The 25,596-nt window shown below is 45.0% G+C and overlaps 1 protein-coding gene across 1 annotated transcript in view; it reads left to right on the forward strand.

Annotated features, from left to right (window-relative positions):
• Positions 1 to 25,250, forward strand: part of ptprq (protein tyrosine phosphatase receptor type Q) — a 57,356-nt gene extending 32,106 nt beyond the window's left edge. The window contains exons 25-61 of the mRNA XM_039016905.1: positions 7,648 to 7,811; positions 7,959 to 8,400; positions 8,929 to 9,090; positions 9,169 to 9,348; positions 9,686 to 9,793; positions 9,986 to 10,267; positions 10,351 to 10,459; positions 10,542 to 10,714; positions 11,180 to 11,300; positions 11,457 to 11,611; positions 11,749 to 11,894; positions 12,034 to 12,202; positions 13,748 to 14,098; positions 14,199 to 14,474; positions 14,595 to 14,689; positions 15,053 to 15,194; positions 15,303 to 15,578; positions 15,673 to 15,890; positions 16,017 to 16,179; positions 16,268 to 16,386; positions 16,902 to 17,088; positions 17,195 to 17,436; positions 18,819 to 18,963; positions 20,305 to 20,547; positions 20,692 to 20,995; positions 21,145 to 21,218; positions 21,343 to 21,442; positions 21,548 to 21,676; positions 22,585 to 22,611; positions 22,735 to 22,816; positions 22,938 to 23,028; positions 23,103 to 23,179; positions 23,925 to 24,059; positions 24,142 to 24,267; positions 24,379 to 24,660; positions 24,827 to 24,950; positions 25,061 to 25,250. Coding sequence (XP_038872833.1) covers positions 7,648 to 7,811; positions 7,959 to 8,400; positions 8,929 to 9,090; positions 9,169 to 9,348; positions 9,686 to 9,793; positions 9,986 to 10,267; positions 10,351 to 10,459; positions 10,542 to 10,714; positions 11,180 to 11,300; positions 11,457 to 11,611; positions 11,749 to 11,894; positions 12,034 to 12,202; positions 13,748 to 14,098; positions 14,199 to 14,474; positions 14,595 to 14,689; positions 15,053 to 15,194; positions 15,303 to 15,578; positions 15,673 to 15,890; positions 16,017 to 16,179; positions 16,268 to 16,386; positions 16,902 to 17,088; positions 17,195 to 17,436; positions 18,819 to 18,963; positions 20,305 to 20,547; positions 20,692 to 20,995; positions 21,145 to 21,218; positions 21,343 to 21,442; positions 21,548 to 21,676; positions 22,585 to 22,611; positions 22,735 to 22,816; positions 22,938 to 23,028; positions 23,103 to 23,179; positions 23,925 to 24,059; positions 24,142 to 24,267; positions 24,379 to 24,660; positions 24,827 to 24,950; positions 25,061 to 25,098 — 6,257 coding nt within the window. The 3' untranslated portion in view covers positions 25,099 to 25,250. The remainder of the gene's footprint in view (positions 1 to 7,647; positions 7,812 to 7,958; positions 8,401 to 8,928; positions 9,091 to 9,168; positions 9,349 to 9,685; positions 9,794 to 9,985; positions 10,268 to 10,350; positions 10,460 to 10,541; positions 10,715 to 11,179; positions 11,301 to 11,456; positions 11,612 to 11,748; positions 11,895 to 12,033; positions 12,203 to 13,747; positions 14,099 to 14,198; positions 14,475 to 14,594; positions 14,690 to 15,052; positions 15,195 to 15,302; positions 15,579 to 15,672; positions 15,891 to 16,016; positions 16,180 to 16,267; positions 16,387 to 16,901; positions 17,089 to 17,194; positions 17,437 to 18,818; positions 18,964 to 20,304; positions 20,548 to 20,691; positions 20,996 to 21,144; positions 21,219 to 21,342; positions 21,443 to 21,547; positions 21,677 to 22,584; positions 22,612 to 22,734; positions 22,817 to 22,937; positions 23,029 to 23,102; positions 23,180 to 23,924; positions 24,060 to 24,141; positions 24,268 to 24,378; positions 24,661 to 24,826; positions 24,951 to 25,060) is intronic.
• The last annotated feature ends 346 nt before the right edge of the window (positions 25,251 to 25,596 follow it).

A 25,596-nucleotide genomic window follows, 5' to 3' on the forward strand; every position in this document is an offset into this window, starting at 1 on the left:
TCTGATACTGTCTGTCTGTGTCTAATACTGTCTGTCTAATACTGCCTGTCGGATACTGTCTGTCTAATACTGTCTGTCTGATACTGTCTAATACTGTCTGTCTAATACTGTCTGTCTGATACTGTCTGTATAATACTGTCTGTATAATACGGTCTATCTGATACTGTCTAATACTGTCTGTCTGATACTGTCTGTCTGATACTGTCTAACACTGTCTGTCTGATACTGTCTGTCTGATACTGTCTGTCTGATACTGTCTGTCTGATACTGTCTGTCTAATACTGTCTGTCTGATACTGTCTGTATAATACTGTCTGATACTGTCTGTCTGATACCGTCTAATACTGTCTGTCTGATACTGTCTGTCTGATACTGTCTAACACTGTCTGTCTAATACTGTCTGTCTGATACTGTCTGTCTAATACTGTCTGTCTGATACTGTCTAACACTGTCTGTCTAATACTGTCTGTATGATACTGTCTGTCCAATACTGTCTGCCTGATACTCTCTGTCTGATACCATCTTTCCGATACTGTCTGTCTAATACTGACTGTCTGATACTGTCTGTCTGATACTGTCTGTCTGATACTGTCTGTCTAATACTGTCTGTCTAATACTGTCTGTCTAATACTGGCTGTCTAATGCTGTCTGTCTGATACCGTCTGTCTAATACTGTCTGTCTAATACTGTCTGTCTAATACTGTCTAATTCTGTCTGTCTAATACTGTCTAATACTATCTGTCTAATACTGTCTGTCTAATGCTGTCTGTCTGATACCGTTTGTCTAATATAGTCTGTCTAATACTGTCTAACACTGTCTGTCTGATACTGTCTGTCTGATACTGTCTGTCTGATACTCTCTGTCTGATACTGTATGTCTAATACTGTCTGTCTAATACTGTCTGTCTAATAATGGCTGTCTGATACTGTCTGTCTACTACTGTCTGTCTAATACTGTCTAATACTGTCTGTCTAATACTGTCTGAAACTGTCTGTCTGATACTGTCTAATACTGTCTTTCTAATACAGTCTGTCTAATACTGTTTGTCTGATACTGTCTAATACTGTATGTCTAATACTGTCTGTCTGATACTGTCTGTCTGATACTGTCTGTCTGATACTGTCTGTCTAATACTGTCTGTCTAATACTGACTGTCTGATACTGTTTGTCTGATACTGTATGTCTGATACTGTCTGTAATATACTGTCTGTCTGATACTGTTGGTCTGATACTGTCTGTCTAATACTGTCTGTCTGATACGGTCTAATACTGTCTGTCTAATACTGTTTGATACTGTCTGTCTGATACTGTCTGTATGATACTGTCTGTATGATACTGTCTGTCTTATACTGTTTGTCTAATACTGTCTGTCTAATACTGTCTGTCTGATACTGTCTGTCTGATACTGTCTGTCTAATACTGTCTGTCTGATACTGTCTAATACTGTATGTCTAATACTGTCTGTCTAATACTGTCTGTCTGATACTGTCCGTCTGTTACTGTCTGTCTGATACTGTCTGTCTGATACTGTCTGTCTAATACTGTCCGTCTGATACTGTCTGTCTGTGTCTAATACTGTCTGTCTAATACTGCCTGTCGGATACTGTCTGTCTAATACTGTCTGTCTGATACTGTCTAATACTGTCTGTCTAATTCTGTCTGATACTGTCTGTCTGATACTGTCTGTCTGATACTGTCTGTCTAATACTGTCTGTCTGATACTGTCTAATACTGTCTGTCTAATTCTGTCTGATACTGTCTGTCGATACTGTCTGTCTAATACTGTCCGTCTGATACTGTCTGTCTGATACTGTCTGTCTGATACTGTCTGTCTAATACTGTCTGTCTGATACTGTCTAATACTGTCTGTCTAATACTGTCCGATACTGTCTGTCTAATACTGTCTGTCTAATACTGTCTGTCTGATACTTTCTGTATAATACTGTCTGATACTGTCTGTCTGATAATGTCTGTCTGTTACTGTCTGTCTGATACTGTCTGTCTGATACTGTCTGTCTAATACTGTATGTCTGATACTGTCCGTCTGTGTCTAATACTGTCTGTCTAATACTGCCTGTCGGATACTGTCTAATACTGTCTGTCTAATACTGTCTGTCTGATACTGTCTGTCTGATACTGTCTGTCTAATACTGTCTGTATAATACTGTCTGTATAATACGGTCTATCTGATACTGTCTAATACTGTCTGTCTGATACTGTCTGTCTGATACTGTCTAACACTGTCTGTCTAATACTGTCTGTCTGATACTGTCTGTCTGATACTGTCTGTCTGATACTGTCTGTCTGATACTGTCTGTCTAATACTGTCTGTCTGATACTGTCTGTATAATACTGTCTGATACTGTCTGTCTGATACTGTCTGTCTGATACCGTCTAATACTGTCTGTCTGATACTGTCTGTCTGATACTGTCTAACACTGTCTGTCTAATACTGTCTGTCTGATACTGTCTGTCTAATACTGTCTGTCTGATACTGTCTAACACTGTCTGTCTAATACTGTCTGTATGATACTGTCTGCCTGATACTCTCTGTCTGATACCATCTTTCCGATACTGTCTGTCTAATACTGTCTGTCTGATACTGTCTGTCTGATACTGTCTGTCTAATACTGTCTGTCTAATACTGTCTGTCTAATACTGTCTGTCTGATACCGTCTGTCTAATATAGTCTGTCTAATCTGTCTAATACTGTCTGTCTAATACTGTCTGTCTAATACTATCTAATACTGTCTAATACTGTCTGTCTAATACTGTCTTTTTCTGTCTGTCTAATACTGTCTAATACTGTCTGTCTAATACTGTCTGTCTAATGCTGTCTGTCTGATACCGTCTGTCTAATATAGTCTGTCTAATACTGTCTAACACTGTCTGTCTGATACTGTCTGTCTGATACTGTCTGTCTGATACTCTCTGTCTGATACTGTATGTCTAATACTGTCTGTCTAATACTGTCTGTCTAATAATGGCTTTCTGATACTGTCTGTCTAATACTGTCTGTCTAATACTGTCTAATACTGTCTGTCTAATACTGTCTGAAACTGTCTGTCTGATACTGTCTAATACTGTCTTTCTAATACAGTCTGTCTAATACTGTTTGTCTGATACTGTCTAATACTGTATGTCTAATACTGTCTGTCTGATACTGTCTGTCTGATACTGTCTGTCTAATACTGTCTGTCTAATACTGACTGTCTGATACTGTTTGTCTGATACTGTATGTCTGATACTGTCTGTAATATACTGTCTGTCTGATACTGTTGGTCTGATACTGTCTGTCTAATACTGTCTGTCTGATACGGTCTAATACTGTCTGTCTAATACTGTTTGATACTGTCTGTCTGATACTGTCTGTATGATACTGTCTGTCTTATACTGTTTGTCTGATACTGTCTGTCTAATACTGTCTGTCTGATACTGTCTGTCTGATACTGTCTGTCTGATACTGTCTGTCTAATACTGTCCGTCTGATACTGTCTGTCTGATACTGTCTGTCTGATACTGTCTGTCTAATACTGTCTGTCTGATACTGTCCGTCTGTTACTGTCTGTCTGATACTGTCTGTCTAATACTGTCTGTCTAATAATGGCTGTCTGATACTGTCTGTCTAATACTGTCTGTCTAATACTGTCTGAAACTGTCTGTCTGATACTGTCTAATACTGTCTTTCTAATACAGTCTGTCTAATACTGTTTGTCTGATACTGTCTAATACTGTATGTCTAATACTGTCTGTCTGATACTGTCTGTCTGATACTGTCTGTCTAATACTGTCTGTCTAATACTGACTGTCTGATACTGTTTGTCTGATACTTTATGTCTGATACTGTCTGTAATATACTGTCTGTCTGATACTGTTGGTCTGATACTCTCTGTCTAATACTGTCTGTCTGATACTGTCCGTCTGTTACTGTCTGTCTGATACTGTCTGTCTAATACTGTCTGTCTAATAATGGCTGTCTGATACTGTCTGTCTAATACTGTCTGTCTAATACTGTCTGAAACTGTCTGTCTGATACGGTCTAATACTGTCTGTCTAATACTGTTTGATACTGTCTGTCTGATACTGTCTGTATGATACTGTCTGTATGATACTGTCTGTCTTATACTGTTTGTCTAATACTGTCTGTCTAATACTGTCTGTCTGATACTGTCTGTCTGATACTGTCTGTCTAATACTGTCTGTCTAATACTGTCCGTCTGATACTGTCTGTCTGATACTGTCTGTCTGATACTGTCTGTCTAATACTGTCCGTCTGATACTGTCTGTCTGTGTCTAATACTGTCTGTCTAATACTGCCTGTCGGATACTGTCTGTCTAATACTGTCTGTCTGATACTGTCTAATACTGTCTGTCTAATTCTGTCTGATACTGTCTGTCTGATACTGTCTGTCTGATGCTGTCTGTCTAATACTGTCTGTCTGATACTGTCTGTCTGATACTGTCTGTATAATACTGTCTGTATAATACGGTCTGTCTGATACTGTCTAATACTGTCTGTCTAATACTGTCCGATACTGTCTGTCTGATACTGTCTGTCTAATACTGTCTGTCTAATACTGTCTGTCTGATACTTTCTGTCTGATACTGTCTGTCTGATACTGTCTGTCTGATACTGTCTAACACTGTCTGTCTAATACTGTCTGTCTGATACTGTGTCTAATACTGTCTGCCTGATACTGTCTGTCTGATACTGTCTTTCTGATACTGTCTGTCTAATACTGTCTGTCTAATACTGTCTGTCTAATACTGTCTGTCTAATACTGTCTGTCTAATGCTGTCTGTCTGATACCGTCTGTCTAATATAGTCTGTCTAATACTGTCTGTCTAATACTGTCTGTCTAATACTGTCTAATACTGTCTGTCTAATACTGTCTAATACTGCCTGTCTAATACTGTCTAATACTATCTGTCTAATACTGTCTGTCTAATGCTGTCTGTCTGATACCGTCTGTCTAATATAGTCTGTCTAATACTGTCTAACACTGTCTGTCTGATACTGTCTGTCTGATACTGTCTGTCTGATACTGTCTGTCTGATACTCTCTGTCTGATACTGTATGTCTAATACTGTCTGTCTAATACTGTCTGTCTGATACTGTCTGTATAATACTGCCTGTCTAATACTGTCTGTCTGATACTGTCTGTCTGATACTGTCTAATACTGTCTGTCTAATAATGTCTGTCTGATACTGTCTGTCTAATACTGTCTGTCTGATACTGTCTGTCTAATACTGTCTGTCTGATACTGTCTGTCTGATACTGTCTGTATAATACTGTCTGATACTGTCTGTCTGATACTGTCTGTCTGATACTGTCTAATACTGTCTGTCTGATACTGTCTGTCTGATACTGTCTGTCTAATACTGTCTGCCTGATACTGTCTGTCTGATACCATCTTTCCGATACTGTCTGTCTAATACTGTCTGTCTGATACTGTCTGTCTAATACTGTCTGTCTAATACTGTCTGTCTAATACTGTCTGTCTAATGCTGTCTGTCTGATACCGTCTGTCTAATATAGTCAGTCTAATATAGTCGGTCTAATATTGTCTGTCTAATACTGTCTGTCTAATACTGTCTAATACTGTCTAATACTGTCTGTCTAATACTGTCTAATACTGTCTGTCTAATACTGTCTAATACTATCTGTCTAATACTGTCTGTCCAATGCTGTCTGTCTGATACCATCTGTCTAATATAGTCTGTCTGATACTGTCTAACACTGTCTGTCTAATACTGTCTGTCTGATACTGTCTATCTGATACTGTCTGTCTGATACTGTCTGTCTGATACTCTCTGTCTGATACTGTATGTCTAATAATGGCTGTCTGATACTGTCTGTCTAATACTGCCTGTCTAATACTGTCTGTCTGATACTGTCTGTCTGATACTGTCTAATACTGTCTGTCTAATAATGTCTGTCTGATACTGTCTGTCTAGTACTGTCTGTCTGATACCGTCTGTCTAATACTGTCTAATACTGTCTGTCTAATACTGTCTGTCTGATACTGTCTGTCTAATACTGTCTGTCTGATACTGTCTGTCTGATACTGTCTAATACTGTCGGATATTGTCTGTCTAATACTGTCTGTCTGATACTGTCTGTCTGATACTGTCTGTCTGATACTCTCTGTCTGATACTGTATGTCTAATAATGGCTGTCTGATACTGTCTGTCTAATACTGCCTGTCTAATACTGTCTAACACTGTCTGTCTAATACTGTCTGTCTAATACTGTCTGTCTAATAATGGCTGTCTGATACTGTCTGTCTAATACTGCCTGTCTAATACTGTCTGTCTGATACTGTCTGTATAATACTGTCTGTATAATATGGTCTGTCTGATACTGTCTTATACTGTCTGTCTAATACTGTCCGATACTGTCTGTCTAATAATGTCTGTCTGATACTGTCTGTCTGATACTGTCTGTCTAATACTGTCTGTCTGATACTGTCTGTCTGATACTGTCTAACACTGTCTGTCTAATACTGTCTGCCTGATACTGTCTGTCTGATACCATCTTTCCGATACCGTCTGTCTAATACTGTCTGTCTGATACTGTCTGTCTAATACTGTCTGTCTAATACTGTCTGTCTAATACTGTCTGTCTGATACCGTCTGTCTAATATAGTCGGTCTAATATAGTCGGTCTAATACTGTCTGTCTAATACTGTCTGTCTAATACTGTCTAATACTGTCTGTCTAATACTGTCTAATACTGTCTGTCTAATACTGTCTAATACTATCTGTCTAATACTGTCTGTCTAATGCTGTCTGTCTGATACCGTCTGTCTGATACTGTCTGTCTGATACTCTCTGTCTGATACTGTATGTCTAATAATGGCTGTCTGATACTGTCTGTCTAATACTGCCTGTCTAATACTGTCTAACACGGTCTGTCTAATACTGTCTGTCTAATAATGGCTCTCTGATACTGTCTGTCTAATACTGCCTGTCTAATACTGTCTGTCTGATACTGTCTGTCTGATACTGTCTAATACTGTCTGTCTAATACTGTCTGTCTGATACTGTCTGTCTAATACTGTCTGTCTGATACTGTCTAATACTGTCTGTCTAATACTGTCTGTCTGATACTGTCTGTCTAATACTGTCTGTCTGATACTGTCTGTCTGATACTGTCTAATACTGTCGGATACTGTCTGTCTAATAATGGCTGTCTGATACTGTCTGTCTAATACTGCCTGTCTAATACTGTCTAACACTGTCTGTCTAATACTGTCTGTCTAATACTGTCTGTCTAATAATGGCTGTCTGATACTGTCTGTCTAATACTGCCTGTCTAATACTGTCTGTCTGATACTGCCTGTCTGATACTGTCTAATACTGTCTGATACTGTCTGTCTAATAATGTCTGTCTGATACTGTCTGTCTAGTACTGTCTGTCTGATACCGTCTGTCTAATACTGTCTGTCTAATACTGTCTGTCTGATACTGTCTGTCTAATACTGTCTGTCTGTCTGTCTGTCTGTCTGTCTGTCTGTCTGTCTGTCTGTCTGTCTGTCTGTCTGTCTGTCTGTCTGTCTGTCTGTCTGTCTGTCTGTCTGTCTGTCTGTCTGTCTGTCTGTCTGTGTGTGTGTGTGTGTCTGTGTGTCTGTGTGTGTGTGTAGCTCCCAGTGCAGTGCAGGCTCTGCAGGCAGTAGCAGTAGACTCTGTGTCGGTGCGTGTGAGTTGGAGAAATCCTGCCCAGCCTAACGGTCTGATCACACAGTACAGACTCCTGGTTCTTTCTGACAACATACTGCTGCAGGACATCACCCTCACTGGAACACAGGTACCACTCTATCTGTCTGGATTAGTGGCTGTGTGTGTGTGTGTGTCTCTGATGTTTTCATCTTATCTTTAGGATCTAAATTACACTGATCTCCTTGGTGGTGGAACGTTCGCTGCAGTTATCCCTGACCACTCTCTCCGGCGTAAGAGATCAGCTGACAGCCTGACCACCTCCCCGCCTGCGTTCACGGTCACCCTCTCCGACCACACGCTCATCACCGGCATGACCAGGACTGCAATCAGCCGCACACACAGCGCTCCAACCAGCCCTAACACTAACCTTGAGCACAAGATCAACACTGACCCGTCAGTCACTGAGGGCTCCAGTCTGGCCAGTATGGCCCCTGGGACTGGCCAGACCTCTGACTTTCCAGACTCCACCCCTCTGACCTTTGACCATGTGACTTCAGGGACCTCTTCCCTCTCCCTAACCACCTCACCCCCGGCCACACCCCTCCCCTGGCTCACTGCCCACCCACAGCCTGGCAAGCCCCACCTCTCCACCCGCTCTGCACCTGCAGCCACTGGACACCTCCAGACACTCCTGACATACCTCTTCACCAGGGCTGCTGCCTCCAGCACCCCAGGAAGTACTGCACTCACCACTAACCTTTAACCTTTTAACCGCAAGTTGACGTTTATTACCATGAATCTTGCCCTGGAGGCAGAACTGATTTCCGCTAGATGGGCCAACTGCAATGTCAAAATTGTCTATATTGTGTAAATTCATGAAAACAAAAATCTGCTTTTGGTCTTAATTTAAGGTTAGGTTTAGGCATTAGGGTTAGCAGTGTTGTTAAGTTTAAAATCAGGTTTTATTTGGTATTTTATTAGGATCACCATTAGCTGTTGCAATAGCAGCAGCTACTCTTCCTGGGGTCCACACAAAACATGAAACATGACATAATACAGAACATTAATAGATAAGAACAGCTCAAGGACAGAACTAGTGGCCACTCTGCAGAGCTGCCTCCAGTACACGAGTCATGACAATAAATGCCAACCTGCCTTAACCTCTTCTAACCTCTTTTAACATTTAAGACTAGTTGATGAATGAGGTGTGTTACCACTGCTCTACAGGCTGTCCTTTACACCGTGTATGTGTGTGTGTGTTCCAGGAGTGTATGTGAGGGACAAGGTCATAGACATGCAGGCTAAGGAGCTGTCTTACCTAGTCTCTGGTCTCAGTCCCTTCACTGACTACACCTTCACTGTTACCGCGGCTACTGCTATTGGAGAGGGACCTGCAACACTCGTCACTGAGAAGACTCGTGAACAGGGTACACACAGATATATATATACATAGTTTTGTAATAATGTCATTGTTTGTTTATTGTTGTGCGTTGTTGTTATTGTAGTTCCTAGCTCAGTGGTGGGAGTGTCCTATCAGAATGTTAGCTCCACCTCTATCCTGGTCAGCTGGACTCCGCCCCTCAACCCCAATGGACGAATCACACAATACACTCTCTACGGACTCAACCTACACAGCAACCGAGCCCTGCAGAGAATTACACACAACACCAGCATACTGCTCACAGGTAACACACACACAAACAAACACATACTGTATGTACACGTATACACACATGGTCCAAGTCTGGTTCAAGCCTGTAAAGATGTATTGGTATTAGGCTGTGTGTTTCAGGGCTGGAGAAGTATACAGGTTATAAACTGCTTGCTGTGTGTTTCAGGGCTGGAGAAGTATACAGGTTATAAACTGCTTGCTGTGTGTTTCAGGGCTGGAGAAGTATACAGGTTATAAGCTGCTTGCTGTGTGTTTCAGGGCTGGAGAAGTATACAGGTTATAAACTGCTTGCTGTGTGTTTCAGGGCTGGAGAAGTATACAGGTTATAAGCTGCTTGCTGTGTGTTTCAGGGCTGGAGAAGTATACAGGTTATAAGCTGCGAGTGGCTGCATCTACTGCTGTAGGAGAGGGCTCTCTGTCTGACCTAGACAATATTTTCGCTGTCACACCCGAGGATGGTACATACACACACACACACACACACACACACACACACACACACACACACACACACACACACACACACACACACACACACACACACACACACACACACACACACACACACACACACACACACACACACCTCTGTCATTGTGTGGGTTTAATGATAGAAAGTCCAGTCTTACCCCTTTCTATCTCTCTCTCAGAACCTGACTCCCCTCCTGTAGGGTTAACAGTGGTAGACACTTCTCCCTCCACCACCACCCTCTCTTGGTCGCCCCCGGAGAGAGCCAATGGGGTGATCCAACAGTATGAGGTCCTGTACGAGAACCAATCGTATGTGGCAGTGTTGAACAGCTCTGTCCCCAGAGTGACTCTGACAGGGCTAAGGCCGTTTTCATACTATAATGTCTCTGTCAGAGCATACACACGCATCGGACATGGGAACCACACCTCAGACACACTCACTATGCTGTCTGGGGAGGACGGTGAGTCTACACACACACACACACACACTAGACACATGCACACACTAACGCCTCATGTTGAAGTGTGTGTGTTTCCTCTCTAGTCCCGGGTAGTCCTTCCTACGGCCTGTCCTACGTGTCTGTCAGTTCCAATGAGGTGAACGTGATGTGGGAGCACCCCCTGGTGCCCAACGGAGTTATCACACACTACAGGTACATCTCTGCATGGCTTCTAGATTTGAACTGTCTCGTGATGACTAAATGCACTTTAAATGGACTTTGATTTGATTTACAGCCTTGAGCTGCGAAACTCCTCCCACTTCCTCAACCTGACCACACCCATCAACCACGCCCAGATCACACACCTGAGGAAGTTTGCGCAATACACTCTGGTGGTGAAGGCACACACACGTATTGGCTCCGGAAACCACAGCAGTGACCCTCTCAACATCACCACTTTGGAGGACGGTGAGAGCCTCTCAAACATGCACACACACACACACACACACACACACACACACACACACACACACACACACACACACACACACACACACACACACACACACACACACACACACACACACACACACACACCCAGAACCACAGTAAACCCCTAAACATCACCCCAACAGAGGGAGGGATCTGGGGTAAGAGGGGGGAGGGGGGAGGGGGACCATGGTTAGGGTCATTATGTTTCAGGTGGCTGCATTGTGGATCATGTTGTTAACGTGACCGGAGACTCTGGACCACAGAAGGTTCATCATTACCTCTTCTTCTCATCTCACTACTGTGAGGTCACTTCCTCTCTCGGTTTCAGGTTCTCTTGACACTCTGACATCACAGGAGTTACCTTCCAGTCCATTTCCCCAAGGTGGCGTGGTTTTCAGTGTGTCTGTGTTTTGGTTCTAATCAATGGTAAGTTTGTTTCAGACCCAGACACTCCCCCTCAGTTTCTACTAGCCAGGATATTTTCAGACTACGAGGTACAATTGTCATGGGAACCACCGAAAGAGGCCAACTCTGAGATCCTCTACTACATAGTCAGAGTCTGGTGAGTTTTTTATTTCATTATTGATCAATAGTTTGAATCCTACTGCTGATGTGATGTTGAAAACGATGTTGAGGGATGAGGCATTCTGATTGAAGGAGCAGTTACAGCTAGCTCCAACATGGTCTCTCTCTTCTTCATCCTCCTTCCTTCTCTAAGGAATGAGTCGTCTGAGGTGTGGCAGAACGTGACAGATACAGCTGTGGTTATCAGTGTTGACTCAGAGAGTCGCTACAACGCGTCTATCTCCAGCTGGACACGCCTGGGGGACGGGGGAGTCCTTATATACATCAGCTTCAGTACTATTGACACAGGTGTACACACACAGACACAGACAGACAGAGAGAGTTAGTTCCTTAACTTTTGACAATCTTGTAGTCCAAACTGAGCAATGCTCCAGGCCTTCAGTTCATTTTTATTGAACATAAACTCTTGCAATTCTCTTCCACAGTGCCGTTTGACCCTCCCCAGAATGTGTCGTTAGTGAACCTGACCTCTTCCTCGGTGACCATGCTCTGGCAACCTCCCACTCAGCCAAATGGAATACTCCTGCACTACACTTTGTACTACTCAGACAATACCACTGTCACAGAACAGGTGAGTTATACAGCACTACAGTGTATACTACACAGACAATAAAGCTGTTATAAAGCAGGTGAGTAACACACACACGCACATTGTACACTTTGTTATTTTCTACTTTAAGGGCATTGTCTCTCTCTTCCCTCTCCCCTAGCATATCCCAGTGTCAGAGCTGGACCCTGTCTCTCCGGGGGAGGACCTGTCCTACCGTCTGTCTGGCCTAAGAGGAGGACAGAACTACAGCCTCTGGCTGACCGCCAGCACCCTGCAGGGGGATGGGGGGGTCCATACTGATCCCTTAAACCTACTCACTCCAGAGGACGGTCAGTCATACACACACACACACACACACACACACACACACACACACACACACACACACACACACACACACACACACACACACAGAGAGAGAGTCTGCACTGTTTTTTCCCACCTCTTTTTGAACTTAATAAAATCACGGAAAAACTCTGAGATTGAAGTGTAACTTTCAGCTGGCTAGTGAATGGAAGTAACGCTGTCAGTCTGACAAACTGGCCCTTTTTGTCCCTCCGAGGCCTCCGCACCTCAGAAAACCAGTTTGTGTCTCCTTTTACTGAACCTGGTGGAAGTTTAGTCTTTAACATCTTGGACATCTGATCATATCTTGTTGTCCAAACAGAGCAATGCTACAGGCCTCCATGTATTTAGTAAACACATCTTGGCATCAATCCTTCAACGCTATCAACATAAACATCCTGTATAGTTTTGTCAGTAGGTCATTATTCTCTCAGTGTTAGTAGTTGATAGTGTTGAGAAGTGATCAGTCATCTGTTAATGTTGTCTGTAGCTTCAGGTGCAGATGAATCACTGTTGAATGGCAGCATCTGGATTATAAGAAGAAGTAGCAATGTCCATGTCAAATAGATAATACAGATAAAACGTCTGATATTATTCATCTGGATTAGAAAACGTAGCTAGCTAGTCAGGTATTGTTCATGTTTTGATCTCTTTGTTTTTATGTGATTTTGGGAAAAATGGCGTAGACAGACTGCAGCGTTCATCTGACGTATAATAGTACCTGACTCCTGTTTCTGTCTGATGATGTCTCTGATACTGACTATGTGTCTCTGCCTCTGTGCTCCAGCCACCGGACCTCCAGCCCACCCTGCCTGTCCTGCCCTGCCAAGCCCAGCAGGGCTCACTGCCCTGGGCTCAGACACCCACACACCGCCCTCTCTCCTCCACCCATCCATCCACATTACCAGCCTCTCAATCTGCCTTCACTGAGGTCTCCCCTCCCTCCTTCTTTCCTCCATCTCCACTTCTCTTGTTCTCTCCATCCCTGTTTCCCGAGGTGTGCACATGCTCAGTTTGCTCTCTCAATATGGTCAGACTCAGTGACCGGAGCTTAGAGGATAGACACCAGAAGAGGGTGTAGCCAGGATGAGTATCTGCTGTTCAAAGTGTCTTTCTTCAAACTTTCTCTACTTGAAGTTTTTCAAAACAAAGTTTCTCGATTTAACTTTTCTGAAACAAAGTTTCTCTGGTCAAATGTTTGTTTTCTTTTCACACTGAGTTGTTCTCCCTGTTGATCATGGGGTGAGGATCCTGATGATGATTAAGTGCTGTTTTGTGTGTGTCTCTCTCTCCCTGGGGTGGCTCAAGTGTTTGATTTCTTAATAATATTGTTGATTTGGGTGGAGATGTATTACATGTATATACATCATCCATCAACATACTGTAGCTTGAAGTGTTTTAGCCATGACACCCTGTTTGCTATGTAACGCATCTTGACCCATCATTTCGTACGCAGTCCTAGTATTCAGTGATATAAATGATGCATAGTAGTTCAGTCAGTCATACTAACTCCTCATCTCCCCTCACAGTGCCCAGTGATCCGGTTCACAACCTCAGTGCTCAGATCTTCAGTTCTACGGCCATCATAGTAAGCTGGGACCCCCCTATGGAACCCAACGGACGCCCCTTCTACCTGCTCACCCTGCAGGAGGCTGGACACCCCCTTACCCCTAAACCCCTGAACACCCCTAACCCTAACAGCAACCCCCATGGACCCCCCGCTGTCAACAATACCATCACCAAGATAACCAATGACAACGTCTTCCTGTTTACCAAACTCAGGAAGTACTATCCCTACGTCTTCACTGTTACCCCGGCAACCAGTGCCGGCCCCGCCCACAACCACACCAGCCTGCTGCACGTAAGGACCGATGATGACAGTGAGTCTTCTTACATACTCTCACACACACACACATAAAATGCACACGCATATTTTAAACTCATACACACACATACTATTAACTCACTCTCTCCCTCCAGTCCCCAGTTCAGCTCCAGTGCTGGTGTCCAGTAGGAACCTGTCGTCCTCCTCAGTGTCTGTGGTGTGGCAGCGCCCCCTGGAGACCAACGGAGAGATAACCGAGTATTCCCTCACCCTGTTCGGCCCTGGAGGCTCCAACACCACACACACCCCCAACACCGCCCTCACACTCACACAGCTGCTGCCCTACACTGCCTACAACCTCTCCATCACCGCAGCCACCCGCAAGGGCTCCGGACCCCTGCTACTACTGATGCTGCACACAGACGAAGCAGGTCAACTTTAACCTCTCACCTTTATCCCCTATTAACCTCTAACCTACCATAACACCTCCAACTGCTGCCGCTGAACACAGACGAAGGCCAGTAATGTACTCTAACATTGTGTTCCACCAGGTCCGATGTCTCCTCCCCGGAACCTGTCTCTCTATAACCACACAGCCTTCTCTGTGTGGCTGACCTGGGAACCCTCTCTGGAACCCAACGGTGTGGTCACACACTACGGCTTCAGGATCCTGGAGAACAACACAAACACACTCACTTACCAGGTACTGCACACACACACACTCACTCACTCACTCACACTCACTCACACTCACTCACTCACTCACTCACTCACTCACTCACTCACTCACTCACTCACTCACTCACTCACTCACTCACTCACTCACTCACTCACTCACTCACTCACTCACTCACTCACTCACTCACTCACTCACTCACTCTCACTCACTCACTCACTCACTCACAAAGAAAGACACATTCAATATGTCAAACTGGAGTCCTGTAACTTTGCTATGTTCTGTCTATAAGATTTCCTGATTTCTCTCTCTCTTCCTCCTCCTCTCTGTCAGAACTCTACAGGTCCGTGGACAGAAGGACAGCTGAGTGGGATCCGGCCTCACAGCTCCTATGAGATCAGTGTATTTAGCTACACCAGAGTGGGTCATGGAGACCAGTACAGCACTCCTGTGTCCTTCACAACCAATGAATCAGGTTCGTGTGTGCGTGGGTATGTGAGGTTGTGGAACTAGAAATCAAGTGCCATATGCATGTGAAAGTGGTTAATAACCCTTGTGTTAACCCTGTGTCTCCTGGTTCCAGTGTCGGAGGTGGTGGGTAACCTGTCCTGCTCTGGTCTGGGCTGGGACTCTGTGTTTCTACACTGGGAGCCTCCAGCCAACCCCAATGGACTCATCCTGTACTACCAGGTCCAGGTGAACACACGCTCACAGGCATACATACACCAGGCTTACACAAACCATTACACGGTCAGCGGGCTAGCGCCGGATGCAGAATTCACACTCACCGTGACGGCTGTCAACTCTGCCGGCCCAGGAGACCAGATCAACTGTACTGCCTACACACACCCCGAGTCAGGTACATAGACACACACACACACACACACACAGAGATTTCACCAGGAGACCAGATGAACTGTACCACCTCAACCCACCTTTATATCCCCCTGCAGTTCCTGGTGTCCCTCGCTTCCTGAGTGTGTCAGAGGCCACAGCCACCAGCGTGACGCTCCAATGGGCTCCTCCCCTCTCTGCTCCCGGCATGCTCACTGAGTACCGCATCACCGTGCAGCTGCTGTCACCCGACTGCCAGTCTGACACACCCCTAGCTGAGGCCACACCCCTGCCAGAGCCGACCGCTGCCCTGGCTCCAGGCTGCGTCGATCAGGATGTATGTTTACCTGGATATCTGTGTTGCTGTGTCGTACATACAGTATGTCTACATGAATAGGCTGTATGACACAAAATGAAATCCTAACATTGAACTCAACATCATGTTCATGATGTTCCTGGTCAGGTGTTGGTGTCAGTGAATGGTTCTGATGGTGGTGAGGGCAACAGGAGCATCACTATACAGTCTCTGGCCAAGTACCGCCTCTACCGCTTCAGAATCACAGCCCTTACGAATGCTGGGCCAGGAGAACACACACCCTGGAGATACACACACACACTGGCTGGGAGTAAGTACCCACATGCATACATACATACAACAGATGTACCCACACACCCAGGCAGTATGTGTATATTTATACCTGTCTCTCCTCTCAGACCCTGATGCCCCTCCCAGTGACCTGTCAGTGACCATGTCCTCCAACAGCCTCCGTATCCAATGGCAACTCCCAGATGTGATCACCGGCCCCACCTCCTACCTCATAGACGTCCTCTCTGTGAGTACACAACACACACACAAATAATAACATGAAAATGTTTCTTGCTACTGTTGGATTCTAAACTTTGAACATTGAGATATTAAAGACATGATAGATCAGATGCATAGTATATAAAGGAGTGAGATCTGTAGAAAGACAGAGTGGCTGTGGAATGTGCTGGGTGGACGAGAGGAGATCACAGGATTGCTATAGGGGAGGGGAAGGACATCTGTGGATTAGGCTAAGGAGGGGTTGAGGTCAGGAGGTCAGGTCAGATCCCCTGAAGGGAGTAATAAGGGTTTATTATCTTGTTATCCATTTCCTGTGAAACCATAAGATGTAAGGATTGGAGAGAAGGAGGGTCCCAAGTGGGGTATACATACTTGTGATGGTGAGAAATGTTTTGCTGTGTGAATACAGTTGTGTCGACCCTTTGGGAAGAATTAAACTTGGTTAAGCTTCTCTAGTGTCCGTGAGTTATTTACTCTGAAAAATAAGAACCTAACACTACTATATGTTGTGTCGTTGTTCAGCTGGATAGCGAGGGGTTAAACCAGTCTGTAGTACGCGGTCCAGAGGAGCTAAGGATTGTAGTTGTGTCAAACCTGACTGCGTTCACTCGCTACTCTGTGACCGTGACCGCCTTCACTGGAACACTGGAGAACGCACGGCGGGACGGACAGGCCACTGAACCCACTGTCATCAGAACAATGGAGGAAGGTGAGGAACACACAGATCCAGTAATACAGTAGCTACTTTATTCAACTGGGAAGTAGTTCATCTCTCTCTCTCTCCTCCGTCCATCCTTCTCCCCTTCTCCCTCCAGAGCCCAGGGATCCTCCTAAGAACGTGACCCTGCAGGTGATTCCGGAGGAAGTGACCCGTGTGTTTGTGACCTTTGCCCCCCCTGATGAACCCAATGGGAACATAAGTTCCTACACAGTGCTTGTCTACCGCCAGGGCCAGCTAGAGATGACCATTAACCACCTCAATGTGGTCAAAAATAAGAACCGCACTCTGACCGCAGTCATCGACGGGCTGAAGGGAGGCTACAACTATAGTATACGGGTGAGGATCACACACACACAGGTCACAGCTACACACACACACACAGAAACACAGAAACACACACATGACTCAACTACACACACACACACACACACACACACACACACACAGGTCACAACTTCACCCACACACACACACAAAGGTCACAACTACACACACACACACACACACACACACAGGACTCACCTACACACACACAGGACTCAACTACACGCACACAGGCCACAACTACATACACACACAGGTCACAACTACATACACACACAGGTCACAACTACATACACACACACACACACACACACACACACACACACACACACACACACACACACACACACACACACACACACACACACACACACACACACACACACACACACACACACACACACAGAGGCCTCAACTACACACATACACACACAGGTCACAACTACACACACAGGACTCAACTACACCCACACACATAGGTCACAACTACACACACACAGGTCACAACTACACACATAGGACTCAAATACACACACACACACACACACACACACACAAACACACACACACACACACACACAGAGGACTCAACTACACACATACACACACACACGCAGGTCAAAACTACACACACAGGACTCAACTACACCCACACACATAGGTCACAACTACACACACACAGGTCACAACTACACACACATGACTCAACATGACTCACAATTACACACACACAGTACTCAACTACACACACACACGTTACAACTACACACACACACACGTCACAACTACACACACACACTTCACAACTACACACACACAGGACTCAACTACACACACATAAGTCGCAACTACACACAAACACATGTCACAACTACACACACACACACACACACAGGACTCAACTACACACACACAAGTCACAACTACACACACACAGGACTCAACTACACACACACAGGTCACAACTACACACACACAAGTCACAACTACACACACACACAAGTCACAACTACACACACACACACACACACACACACACACACACACACACACACACACACACACACACACACACAGGTCACAACTATAATATACGGGCGAGGAGCACACACACTATCACAAAACACTCTCTCTCTCTCAGGAGGTTAGAAAGTGCAGCTCAGTTTCCACCTCATTTTGTGGGCAGTGTGTACATAGCCTGCCTTCTCTTGAGAGCCAGGTCTGCCTATGGTGGTCTCGCTCAATAGCAAGGCTATGCTCACTGAGACTGTACATTAGTCGAAGCTTTCCTTAATTGTGGGTCAGTCACAGTGGTCAGGTATTCTGCCACTGTGTATTGTCTGTTTAGGGCCAAATAGTGTCTCTCTCTCTCTCTCTCTCTCTCTCTCTCTCAGATTGCAGCAGTAAACGGAGCAGGTTTAAGCCCCCCCAGCTCAGAGGTTCGGATCACTACTGGAATCATAGGTACAGTGCTACATTTACACTACATAAGGGTGATTACTCATGAAACCAGGACAAAAAAATTACATTTTCTGGAAATCTAATCCATAGAATGTTCCTTTGGAGGAAGGACATGAGTTCATGTTAATATTGGGAAGGCTTACAAAGTGGATCCTAGCTCTAAAAGTAGCAGACATCCCCCTCTGGAACGTTGATATAACTGTATATATTGTTTGAGAATAAACAGAAATATACAGTTGAAGTCGGAAATGTACATGCATTTAGGTTGGAGTCATTAAACCTTGTTTTTCAACCACTCCGCAAATTTCTTGATAACAAACTATATTTTTTGGTAAGTTGATTAGGACATCTACTTTGTGCACGACACAAGTAAGAAATGTCCTCTGGTCTGATGAAACAAAAATAGAACTGTTTGGCCATAATGACCATCATTATGTTTGGAGGAAAAAGGGGGAGGCTTGTTCTATTTTTGTTTCATCAAGACCAGAGGACATTTCTCCAAAAGTACGATCTTTTTGTCCCCATGTGCAGTTGCAAACCGTAGTCTGGCTTTTTTATGGCGATTTTGGAGCAGTGGCTTCTTCCTTGCTGAGTGGCCTTTCAGGTTATGTCGATATAGGACTCGTTTTACTGTGGATATAGATACTTTTGTACTTGTTTCCTCCAGCATCTTCACAAGGTCCTTTGCTGTTGTTCTGGGATTGATTTGCACTTTTCGCACCAAAGTACATTCATCTCTAGGAGACAGAAGGCGTTTCCTTCCTGAGCGGTATGACAGCTGCGTGGTCCCATGGTGTTTGTATATGCGTACTATTGTTTGTACAGATGAGCGTGGTACCTTCAGGCATTTGGAAATTGCTCCCAAGGATGAATCAGACTTGTAGAGGTCTACAATTTCTTTTCTGAGGTCTTGGCTGATTTCTTTTGATTTTCCCATGATGTCAAGCAAAGAGGCACTGAGTTTGAAGGTAGGCCTTGAAATACATCCACAGGTACACCTCCAATTGACTCAAATGATGTCAATTAGCCTATCAGAAGCTTCTAAACCCATGACATAATGTCTGGAATTTTCCAAGCTGTTTAAAGGCACAGTCAACTTGGTGTATGTAAACTTCTGACCCACAGGAATTGTGATACAGTGAATTATAAGTGAAATAATCTGTCTGTAAACAATTGTTGGAAAAATGACTGCACAAAGTAGATGTCCTAACCGACTTGCCAAAACTATAGTTTGTTAACAAGAAATTTGTGGAGTGGTTGAAAACGAGTTTTAATGACTCCATCTTAAGTTCATGTAAAATTCTGACTTCCACTGAATATATCAACAATCCTTCCTCCAAAGACCCATTCTAGGGGGAAAATCCTCAAAATCATGGTCTTTTTTTTAGGAATCCCGTAACCCATTCATAACCCCAACATGACCCCTGCATAACCGCAACGTGTGTGTATTTATGTGTGTTTGTGTTTGTGTGTACGTGTGTGCGTGCGAGCGTGTGTGTGTAGCTCCTGCCAAGCCCACCCAGAGACCCCAGGCAGTGCTGGACCGAGGAGGAGTTGCCATGGTAACCTCCAGGAGCATCATTGTTCGCATGCCAGCCTGTTTCTACAGCGATGACAACGGACCAATCAGTAGCATCCAGATCATCGTGTCAGAATCTGGGGGTACGACATCACACGCACTAACATGCACAGACACACACATAAACATACAGTACATCTATCAGACAGAAAATATATCCAAAACTAAAATGTTTAGGAGCCGCTGCTTTAGGCCTTGTCTGAGATCTGTCTGTGTCTCTGTCTCAGTGATGGACAGCAGGAACCTAACCAACTGGAAGATCGCATTCCTCTCTCGTCCCGCCCCCTACCTGACTGACAATGGCTTCCCCAACCCACTCTGTGTGAGGGACGGCGAAAGCAGGGACACACACACACAAACCAGCAGACACAACAACTCACAGATTAGACACAGAATTGTGAGGGACAGGGTGCTGGACCGTAGAGACCACCAGGAAGACCACTATGTTATCGGAGAGGAGGGCAACTGTCTGACTGAGGAGTACAGTAACACACTCTGTAACGGACCCCTCAAACCAAACACTGTCTACGTGTGAGTATCCACAACACACACATGTAAACACACACACACACACACACACACACACACACACACACACACACACACACACACACACACACACACACACACACACACACATACAAAGTTTAATACAGTGCATGTCTTTGTCTGTGTTGCAGGTTTAAGTTCCGAGCCACCAACATCCGAGGCCAGTACACAGACTCTGACTACTCTGAGCATATCAGAACCGCAGGTAACCACTCCTCCCCTATTCTTTCCACAAACTCAGACATACACCTCTCCTCTCCAATGCAAATCGATTAAACAACACCTCTGTCCATCCCCCCTCTCCCCCCTCTCCCCCTTCTGTCTGTCAGTGGATGGGTTGTTGACCAGAGATGAACAGATCATTCTGGGAGTTCTCCTCTCCTTCTTCCTGGCTGTGCTACTCATCATCATCATCTATGTCTCTGTCAGGTAAACTCAATGTTCCTCTGATGGTTCTAGCTGACCAAGGTTTAAACCCAGCCAGCCGTACTCAGGTGTCTCAGAGCTTTTGACATGTTCCTCATCCAATGGCAGGATCCGTCAGCGTCAGAAGGAGGGAGGGACCTATTCTCCCCGGGAGGCGGAGATTATAGAGACCAAGTTTAAACTGGATCAGATGATCGCTGTGGCCGACCTGGAGCTGAAGGAAGAGAAGCTACACCGGTCAGTGTGTGTGTGTGTGTGTGTGTGTGTGTGTGTGTGTGTGTGTGTGTGTGTGTGTGTGTGTGTGTGTGTGTGTGTGTGTGTGTGTGTGTGTGTGTGTGTGTGTGTGTGTGTGTGTGTGTGTGTGTGTGTGCCTACGTGTGCGTGTCTTTTTCCTCACACACACATACAAACTCCCCCTCTATCACTCCATCACAAAGGTTCACCCTCTGTAACATTATGCCCACTCTACCTCTAACACTCTTCCGACCTACCTGCATGCCTACAGACTGTGCTTGGCTGCTGTTAGCACACACACACACACACACACACACACACACACACACACACACACACACACACACAATCCCACAACCACACACATGGCTGTCTGCCCACTCTCTCACTTTAACCCCTCTCTCACACTCTCTCTCCAGGTATTCCTCCTTCTTCTTTAGGCGGAAGGAGATATTTGTCATCCAGTAAGTTGGTATTACAGATGTAGGATCTTCATTTGATCACTCTTTTGTTGCTGCAAACTTGTAGTGTATTTTAGTTTTTAAAACGTTTGTAATTTCCACTTTTACATTTCTGACTTGATTTGCCCTAATGAAAACTGTATCAACCTCTACAAAAATGTCCATTAATTATAATCCACGTAATAATTCACATTTTCTGTTTCTGCAGGATTATTTTCCTGGCTCAAATTAAGATCCTACATCTGTAGGCAGTGTGTTGTAGCTCTCCATGTGTGTGTTGCTGTGTTGCATTGCAGTGTGTTGTGGTCTCTCTCATTGCTTTAGTTTCATAGTGAAGTGCTGTTATTCATTCAGTGTGTGAGTCTGTAACTGTAGAGTAATGGAAAGTAGAGTCTGCCGTACTCACAGTGTGCCAGTGTGACTCACATTGTTCTGTCAACTCTGTTACAGACTTCTCAGCTACAGAAAGTCTCTCAAGTAAGTCACCTGATGAGTGTGTATGTTGTGCTATGTGATTGTATTTGCTTGGCAATACTAGTTAGATGTGGATTGCTGCTCTGTGAAGGATTTCTCTTACCCCCATCTCACTCTGTCTCTCAGGCCGGTCAATAAGAAGTCTTTTCTGCAGCATGTAGAGGATCTGTGTGCCAACGAGAACGCCAAGTTCCAGGAAGAGTTCGCAGTATGTAACTCTGACCTCTGACCCCTGTGAAAACCTGTGTGTGTGTGCGCGCCTGCGTGTATGTGCGTGCGCGTTTGTGTGTCTGTGTGTAGTCTGACAGTGTTAACCCTGTCCTTTCCAGGAGCTACCCAAACTGCTGCACGACCTGGCTACATCAGACGCTGACCTTCCCTGGAACAGATCCACGAACCGCTTCACTAACATCAAACCCTGTATGAGCACACATGCATGCACACACACTAAGCGTAACAAACACACACAGCCTAACACACTCTCTCCTCTACAGACAACAACAACCGTGTTAAGCTGCTGTCTGAACCTGGCTTGCCTGGATCTGACTACATTAACGCTAGCTTCATCTCAGTGAGTCTCTCACACACACACACACACACACACACACACACACACACACACACACACACACACACACACACACACACACACACACACACACACACACACACACACACACACACACACACACACACACACACACAGGAAAGAGAACACTCATGCTTTTAGAGAAAATGTCATCACCTCTTGAACCTTGCCATCAAAACACTCCAACTTTTGTGTTTACTACAAAACTGGAGACTTGTGGTTTTGATCCCAGGCTGTGTCACAACCGGCTGTGACCGGGAGACCCATGGGGCGGCGCACAATTGGCCCAGCATCGTCCAGGTTAGGGGAGGGTTTGGCCGGCTGGGATTTCCTTGTCTCATCGTGCTCTAGTGACTCCTTGTGGCGGGCCCAGTGCCTGCAAGCTGATCAGTTGGACGCTCATCAGTTGGACGGTGTTTCCTCCGTCACATTGGTGCGACTGGCTTCCGGGTTAAGCAAGCAGTGGGTCAAGAAGCAGTGCGGCTTGGCAGGGTCGTGTTTTGGAGTACGCATGGCTCTTGACCTTTGCTTCTCCCGAGTCCGTAGGGGAGGTGCAGCGATGAGACAAGATCGTAACTACCAATTGGATATGATGAAATTGGGGAAAAAAGGGGGTAAAAGTAAAAAATGAAATAAAAATAACTAAAAAATAACTGGAGACTTGTGACTTTGCTCTGTTCTGACTATAAGATTCTCTCTCTTGCTGCATCTCCTTCTCCCTTAATAGGGCTATCTGTGTCCCAGTGAGTTCATAGCGACCCAGGGCCCTCTCCCCGGTACTGTGGCTGACTTCTGGAGGATGATCTGGGAGACTCACACACAAACCATTGCTATGCTCACACAGTGCTATGAGAAAGGAAGGGTAAGGACCGCACCAAGGTTCTAGTAGTGTCAGGGTTGAATGTCTGTTTAGATCCGCTGTCACCAATTGTGTGTGTGTGTAGATCCGGTGTCACCAGTACTGGCCAGAAGATAATAAGCCGGTGACAGTATTTGGGGACATCATCATCACCAAGTTGACAGAGGACGTCTATCCTGACTGGACCGTCAGAGCTCTCAAAGTGGAGAGGGTAACACACACACACACACGCGAGAACCTCAGAATAACTAAGTTTACACAGTTTCCCTCTTGATAATCAAAACATTGTTCTCCCCCTCTCTCTCTTTCTTTCTCCCCCTAGCGTGGGGACTACATGGTGGTTCACCACTTCAACTACACCTCCTGGCCAGAGCATGGCGTACCAGAGTCCAGCACCACACTCATACAGTTTGTTAGAGCCATCAGAGCCAACAGGCATGAGAACACCACTATAGTGGTGCACTGCAGTGCTGGTGTAGGCAGGACAGGAGTGTTTATAGCGCTGGACCACCTAATTCAACATGTCAGTGATCACGACTTTGTGGACATCTACGGTCTGGTGGCTGAACTACGCAGTGAGAGGATGTGTATGGTGCAGAACCTGGTGAGAAATGTCTTTATACAACATGTATCATAAAATAATGAAATATTCTGACTGTGATATGGATATGATACTTCATATTATGATCTAGTTCCCCCTGTTGTCCTGATGTATTCAAACCTGTAGAGAGCCTGACAATCTTACCAAGTGTATGCATGCATGTCCCCAGGCCCAGTATATGTTCCTACACCAGAGTACTCTGGACCTGCTGAACAGTAAAGGAAACAGCCAGTCCATCTGGTTTGTTAACTACTCTGCTCTGGAGAAGATGGACTCACTGGACGCTATGGAGGGTGAGCAGACGCACACACACACACACACACACACACACACACACATACGCTAGCAGACACACAAGTCATAAACGCACATTTCACATCTCTACTCTTTTGTTCTCTTGCAGGTGATGTTGAACTGGAATGGGAGGAGACTACGATGTAAAGGCTGAGAACTTCTCAGTCAACTTCACACCTGATAAACACACCTATTCCTTAGTCATGGGGCCAAATCCTGGACATACTGACTGTTTGTCAGATGGATTGGTCCACCAGAGATAGAGGGAGAGAAATAGAGAGGGAGGGAGAGAAATAGAGAGGGAGGGAGAGAAAGAGAGAGGGAGGGAGAGAAAGAGAGAGGGAGGGAGAGAGGAAGGAGAGAAGTTGCCCTTTTCTTGCAAGAGAGTCAAAACCACCCAACAGAAACTTGGTGGTTCCCTGGCCTGAATCAACACACCATTGCAGCCCTCTTGGAGCCCTGCATCTTTTCTATGTCCACAGGCAGAACAGAAAGAGTGGGAGAGACATGTGTATATATAGTAGGGCTGTCAGAGTTAACCAGTTAACACAAGTTCACTTTGTCATTTTAGTGCACTATTTATTTTGTTATCGCGTTTAATCACGCCTGAAAGTGTTCAAAATAGACTGAAAACATCCAAAATAC

Source organism: Salvelinus namaycush, chromosome 21, assembly GCF_016432855.1.
Source record: "Salvelinus namaycush isolate Seneca chromosome 21, SaNama_1.0, whole genome shotgun sequence".
Lineage (NCBI taxonomy): Eukaryota > Metazoa > Chordata > Actinopteri > Salmoniformes > Salmonidae > Salvelinus > Salvelinus namaycush.